We start from the raw sequence: 7,152 nt of genomic DNA on the forward strand, positions 1-7,152 counted from the left end.
CCCTGTACATATATACTGTGCAAAGGCAAAGATCCCCCGTGTAGCCTGAACAAACTGTAGGGGCAAGTGCTGTTAGCGAGCACCTATGAAGGCTGGCACGGCACACGAGGGGGTGGGTGGCCAGCACCACGCCCGACCGCCTTTGTCTCCCCAGTGGCGATGTTTACACACCGCACCAGGTACTCATTTGAGGCCGAGTAGACTTAGGGGAAGGAAGCCCAGGACCAGGTTCAGCCGTGAGCGGGAATCGAACTCGGGTCGTCGGTGGTTGGTTGCGCAGCGCGCTAACCACTGCGCCACCGCTCCCCACCCCCCACTCGCACACAAAGATCCCCCGTGTAGCCTTGCCAGATTCTAGGGGCAAGTGCAGTTAGCGAGTAGCAGCAACCGATCAAGGCCGGAACAGCACACGAGGATGGTATTGGGTGGCCAGCACCACGCCCGGCCGTCTTTGTCTCCCCAGTGCCGATGTTTACACACCGTACCAGCTACTCATTTGAGGCTGAGTCGACCTAGGGGACATCACTCACAGCGCGCGGCCCGACCTCGGCTCTCCTCCCCCTCCACGTGGCGGCTCCGGTGATGCCCCTCGAGCCGGCTCGCCAGCATCGCTGCGGCCCCTCACGTAACGAGAAGCGAACGACCGCGGAGAACATCGTCATCGCGTTGCCCTTCAAGAGCGGTGATGATGATGGTGGTGGTGGTGACCGGTGGGCGATTCGATTCCCCTGTTGCGATTCGACACCAAACGACACTGCCCGTAATCGATTCGACGTCGTCGATTCCGGCGTTGAGGCGATTTGTACCAGCGCTCGCTCGCTCGCGGATGTAGTGCGCGCACGATTACGGATAAAGATGATCGCGTTGCGTTCGCCGATCGTATCGAGTCACGCACATTTAAAGTTACGTTTGATTAGGCGGTCGAATCGATGGAATCGAATTCGACGGATCGATTCCACGCCCTTGGTTGTGTTTTTGTAAAACACTCGGTTGGATCGATTCTCTTGTCGACGATTCAATTTAGTACGATTATAATTATTAGATTCCTTTGAGGCTGCTATGAATATCGATTCCCACGTGGTGTTTAATCGTTTGCGATCAGGCGATTTCCCATTGTGATCAATGCGCGGAGTTCGATTCCTCATCACAGTGGTTATACAAGGTAGGAACAACAGCTCCACACTGGATTTGAAGCTTTCGTGACTGCAAGGATTCATACTCTTAGGTTTTTTCGGTAAAGTCATGTAGTAAAAATAAATAATAAATAATAAAAAGAATATTAATAATAGAAATTAAATAATATAGTAATAATAAAATCATAAATCACGTATTATCTTCTTGGTTCTTTCGGTAAAGTCACGTAGAATGGAAGTAATAAAATAATAAAATAAAACATAATAAAATAATGTAATATAATAAAATAATAAAATAATATTATATACACACTGCCCACCAGGGATTATTTGTCTGTCGTGCATGGCCCCAACCCAGCAGAGCCCTCCCATTGGCTCGGGGGCGCCGACCAATGGGAGCGGTGGGTTGGGGTTGGTAGGGGGCACCGCCGCGACTCGGGCCAATGAGGAGACGGGGATGTTTCATTCACAAAGTGGAACTGGGGGAGGGTGGGGCTGGGTGGAGAGGGGAGGGTGGGGAGGGGCTGGGTGAGGAGGGAGGGGCTGGGTGGGGTGGGGAGGGGCTGGGGAGGGGCTGGGTGGGGAGGGGAGGGTGGGGAGGGGCTGGGTGGAGAGGGGAGGGTGGGGAGGGGCTGGGTGGGGAGGGAGGGGCTGGGTGGGGAGGAGAGGGTGGGGAGGGGCTGGGTGGGGAGGAGAGGGTGGGGAGGGGCTGGGTGGAGAGGGGAGGGTGGGGAGGGGCTGGGTGGGGAGGGAGGGGCTGGGAGGGGAGGGTGGGGAGGGGCTGGGTGGGGAGGGGAGGGTGGGGAGGGGCTGGGTGGAGAGGGGAGGGTGGGGAGGGGCTGGGTGGGGAGGGAGGGGCTGGGTGGGGAGGAGAGGGTGGGGAGGGGCTGGGTGAGGAGGGAGGGGCTGGGTGGGGTGGGGAGGGGCTGGGGAGGGGCTGGGTGGGGAGGGGAGGGTGGGGAGGGGCTGGGTGGAGAGGGGAGGGTGGGGAGGGGCTGGGTGGGGAGGGAGGGGCTGGGTGGGGAGGAGAGGGTGGGGAGGGGCTGGGTGGGGAGGAGAGGGTGGGGAGGGGCTGGGTGGAGAGGGGAGGGTGGGGAGGGGCTGGGTGGGGAGGGAGGGGCTGGGAGGGGAGGGTGGGGAGGGGCTGGGTGGGGAGGGGAGGGTGGGGAGGGGCTGGGTGGAGAGGGGAGGGTGGGGAGGGGCTGGGTGGGGAGGGAGGGGCTGGGTGGGGTGGGGAGGGGCTGGGAAGGGGCTGGGTGGGGAGGGGCTGGGTGGAGAGGGGAGGGTGGGGAGGGGCTGGGTGGAGAGGGGAGGGTAGGGAGGGGCTGGGTGGGGATGGAGGGGCTGGGTGGGGAGGAGAGGGTGGGGAGGGGCTGGGTGGAGAGGGGAGGGTGGGGAGGGGCTGGGTGGGGAGGGAGGGGCTGGGAGGGGAGGGTGGGGAGGGGAGGGTGGGGAGGGGCTGGGTGGGGAGGGAGGGGCTGGGTGGGGTGGGGAGGGGCTGGGTGGGGAGGGGCTGGGTGGAGAGGGGAGGGTGGGGAGGGGCTGGGTGGGGAGGGAGGGGCTGGGTGGGGAGGAGAGGGTGGGGAGGGGCTGGGTGGGGAGGAGAGGGTGGGGAGGGGAGGGTGGGGAGGGGCTGGGTGGGGAGGGAGGGGCTGGGTGGGGAGGAGAGGGTGGGGAGGGGCTGGGTGGGGAGGGAGGGGCTGGGTGGGGAGGAGAGGGTGGGGAGGGGCTGGGTGGGGAGGAGAGGGTGGGGAGGGGCTGGGTGGGTAGGGTGGTGAGGGGCTGGGTGGGGCATTGGGAGGGGTGGGGCTGGGTGGGGAGGGGCTGGGTGGGGAGGGTGGTGAGGGCCTGGGAGGGGCATTGGGAGGAGTGGGGCTGGGTGGGGAGGGGCTGGTGACCCCGTGGTGCCCTTATAAAACTCAACGTTTAACCTACTCACTACACTATGCACGACATGATACACTTACACTTATACAGGTAGGAACAACAGGTTCCACACTGCCCACCAGGGATTATGTGTCTGTCTGTCGTGCACGAATGCGCTGTCCAACCAAGTCCCTACCTGCCCACTGCGAAGGAACGTGTTTAAACCATCGTAGAGTTTGTGTTGGGTTAGAGATCGCGTGAATATATGAACTTTGTGTCGGTAAACCCGCCACCACCCGATACAGCCAATTAGTAAGGCGTTTGTCAAGTAAACAGACCGTGCCAGGCTCTCATAGGTCCATTCGCTCTTTCTCTTCCCCTGCCACCACGGGGTGGATTTCCACACAACTCTCTCTAAAATGTATCAGTCTTGCTGGGTCTTTCTCTGCCCCTGCCACCACGGGGTGGATTTCCACACAATTCTAAAATTCACCAGACTTGTTGGGTCTTTCTCTGCCCCTGCCACCACGGGGTGGATTTCCACACAATTCTAAAATTCACCAGACTTGTTGGGTCTTTCTCACCCCCTGCCACCTCGGGGTGGATTTCCACACAGCTCTCTCATTGACATGCTAATGTATCTGCTCCAGCAGACCCACACCTCTCCCCCCCCCTCTCTCTATTTAAGGCCACGACACAGAGGCATTGGGCCTCTGTTTGTCTATGTTGTGTGTCTGTCTGTGTGTCTCCGTGTCTATGTTGTGTGTGTCTCTCTCTCTGTATCTCTGTGTTGTCTCTCTCTGTGTGTCTGTGTGTCTCCGTGTCTATGTTGTGTCTCTCTCTCTCTGTGTCTCTGTGTTTCTCTCTGTGTGTCTGTCTGTGTCTCCGTGTCTATGTTGTGTGTGTCTCTCTCTCTGTGTCTCTGTGTTGTCTCTCTCTGTGTGTCTGTCTGTGTGTCTCCGTGTCTATGTTGTGTGTGTCTCTCTCTCTGTGTCTCTGTGTTGTCTCTCTCTGTGTGTCTGTCTGTGTGTCTCCGTGTCTATGTTGTGTGTCTCTCTCTCTGTGTCTCTGTGTTGTCTCTCTCTGTGTGTCTGTCTGTGTGTCTCCGTGTCTATGTTGTGTCTCTCTCTCTCTCTCTCTCTGTGTCTCTGTGTTGTCTCTCTCTGTGTGTCTGTCTGTGTGTCTCCGTGTCTATGTTGTGTCTCTCTCTCTCTGCGTCTCTGTGTTGTCTCTCTCTGTGTGTCTGTCTGTGTGTCTCCGTGTCTATGTTGTGTCTCTCTCTCTGTGTGTGTCTATGTTGTGTGTCTCTCTCTGCTTGTGTGTCTGTCTGTGTGTCTCCGTGTCTGTGTTTTGTCTCTCTCTCAAATTTAGTTCTACCTGATGACGATTGCTTGTGTTGCAATCGAAACGTCATATTCTGTTATTTAATTTATTTTCTTTCTACGTGACTTTACCGAAAGAACCAGTCACGAAAGCTTCAAATCGAGTAACAGTGTCCCTACAGATCACTGGAATATAATCGACACAATTACACAGCAATCAGCTGCGAATGTATTTAACAAAACTAACACTACCCAAATTAACAAATTTGCTAGACTAACTAACAAACAACTCTCATCTAAAAATGAACATTTTATAAACAAAACGGTTATCAACATGACTAACATTGAATTATACAGCGATATGGTTTCAGTCCTGTCTAAAGGTCGTAACTTTGCTGTTGCCCCACGTACAATCCCTGTCGATGAGATCATTGCTGAAGTGGAATCAGCAGTGAGACATCTCCCCCATATGAAATTGGTTTTTTACCCTTCTATCTGGCAACAAAACTGACACCTTTTTTTACAAGGAGTCATGTTTACATAGACCACAATACCTGCAGTCATAATGCAAACAAAAAACATAACTCTGATAATGTGCACTGTCCTTGAAGTTGATTGGTCCACACCTGAGACAGCTTTCCTTAGAGCCTAGTCTCACATGGGTTGGACCAGATGACGCCAAAAGGCGCACAGCTCAAAGACAATGCACCATCAGAGTATGAGAGCTCGGGGTAAGCATTTACACCATTGGAACCTCATTTGCCAGTAAAAAATATGATTGTTTTTTTACCCTTCTATCTAAAGGTGTCAGTTTTGTTGCCAGATAGAAGGGTAAAAAAACAATTATCATATTTTTTACTGGCAAATGAAGTTCCAATGGTGTAAATCTCCCCCATAATCAAGCTGAGATGACTAGGCACGGGGTTGCCAAAATGATTGAGAAAAGCAACGTGCCAAAAACAAATATTACCTTCAGTGAAGCAAAAGCCCTATGAGAATTGAGAGCAAATAAAGATATCCAAATTCGTGCTGCTGATGAGGGCCGATCGACTGTTGTGATGCCCCGCGAGGACTGTGATAATAAAACCAAAGATTTACTCGAAGGTACCTACAAAAAACTGACACCTTTATACAAGGCGTCATGTTCGCAATAACCACTTCACAAGCAGTCAAAATGCAAACAAAAAGAAACAACTCTGATGATGATAATGATATGCACTGTCCTTGAAGTTGATTGGTCCACACCCAAGACAGCTTTTCTTAGAGCCTAGTCTCCATTGGTGTTGGACCAGATGACGCCTATCACTATATTTTGCCACTGGTAAAGGAGATGTCTCATAGTGAAGGTACCTACCTTCAAATTAAAGGAGACCCAACCAGCACCTTGGAATGTAAAACAACGGCAATCATTGCCAAGTCATCAATTCCCAAGGAAGAGCAATACCTGATCAAACCAAGGGCATCAAAACCTTTATGGGCTACCAAAAATTCACAAACCTGATATCCCATTAAGACCAATAGTTAGTACAATAGGCTCTGCCACGTACAAATTAGCACACTACGTAACAAAACAAATACCTTGGCTCCTCCCACCCTCAACCAGTATATATACAAGGACTGTTTCTTGGAATTTCTCTCACTTGATACAGCTATCGTGCTGTGACGGTTCCACCTGAAGACGGAAGTTTGTGTTGCCTCCGAAACATCGTGATTTTTATTTTATTTTTATTTTACTTTTATTAATTTTAAATTTTTACCTACGTGACTTTACCGAAAAAAACCTAAGAATAAAAAAACAAAAACTGCCCTACATCGGTAGGACCTCTTCATTCATCAAAAACTCTGAACATCTCTTAAAGATAATTAAAGAAATTTAGCTTAACCCTAATGATATTCTCGTAAGTTTTGTTGTGACCTCTCTGTTCACGAAGGGTTCCGGTCAACGAGTCAATTCAATTACTCGACACTGGTCACGAACAAAGGTTTAGCCAAGGATATCCCAAGACTAGCTGAACGCTGTCTAAAGAACAGCTACTTCTTGTGGCAAGGTGACTTCTATAAACAAAAGGAAGGAGCAGCAATGGGCTCTCCTTTGTCTCCTGTGATTGCGAATTTGTTCATGGAAGATTTCGAAACAAAAGCAATAGCTTCAAGCACACAAAAAACATCTGCTTGAATTTCGATTAAAAGCTTTCGTGACTGCAGGGATTCATCTTCTTGGTTCTTTCGGTAAAGTCACGTAGAAGGGAAATAATGAAATAATAAAAATAAAACATAATAAAATAATTCTCACGACGTTTCGGCCACAACGCAAGCAGCCGTCCTCAGGTGAAGAACAGGTCTGTCGGAAAGACAGCGTCTGAATGACAGACCTCAGGCTTTTATTATGTTGTATTCTTATTATTTAATTATTTCCATTCTACGTGACTTTACCGAAAGAACCAAGAAGATAGTAGTAGGTTTTTACCCTTTTATCTGGCACCAAAACTGACACCTTTATACAAGGGATCATGTTTGCAATAACCACAACACTTGCAGTCGAAATGCAAACAAAAAGAAACAACTCTGATAATGATATGCACTGTCCTTGAAGTTGATTGGTCCACACCCGAGACAGCTTTTCTTAGAGCCCAGTCTCCATTGGTGTTGGACCAGATGACGCCAAAAGGCGCACAACTCAAAGACAGCGCACTGTCAGAGTATTGAGAGCTCGGGGTAAGCATTTACACTATGAGACCTCCTTTGCCACTACTAATATAATAGACTATACACTACTATACACTACTATACACTACACTATACACTACACTACTATACACTACACTATACAC

At 51.2% G+C, this 7,152-nt stretch overlaps 1 protein-coding gene across 1 annotated transcript in view; it reads right to left on the reverse strand.

The window, feature by feature from the left end:
- LOC144950550 (acyl carrier protein-like) overlaps positions 1–726 on the reverse strand; it is an 8,858-nt gene extending 8,132 nt beyond the window's left edge. Inside the window, exon 1 of the mRNA XM_078880686.1 lies at positions 546–726. Within this exon, the coding sequence (XP_078736812.1) occupies positions 546–662 (117 nt within the window). The 5' untranslated portion in view covers positions 663–726. The remainder of the gene's footprint in view (positions 1–545) is intronic.
- Between the last annotated feature and the right edge of the window lie 6,426 nt (positions 727–7,152).

Source organism: Lampetra fluviatilis, chromosome 58 (genome assembly GCF_964198595.1).
Source record: "Lampetra fluviatilis chromosome 58, kcLamFluv1.1, whole genome shotgun sequence".
In the NCBI taxonomy this organism is placed as follows: domain Eukaryota; kingdom Metazoa; phylum Chordata; class Hyperoartia; order Petromyzontiformes; family Petromyzontidae; genus Lampetra; species Lampetra fluviatilis.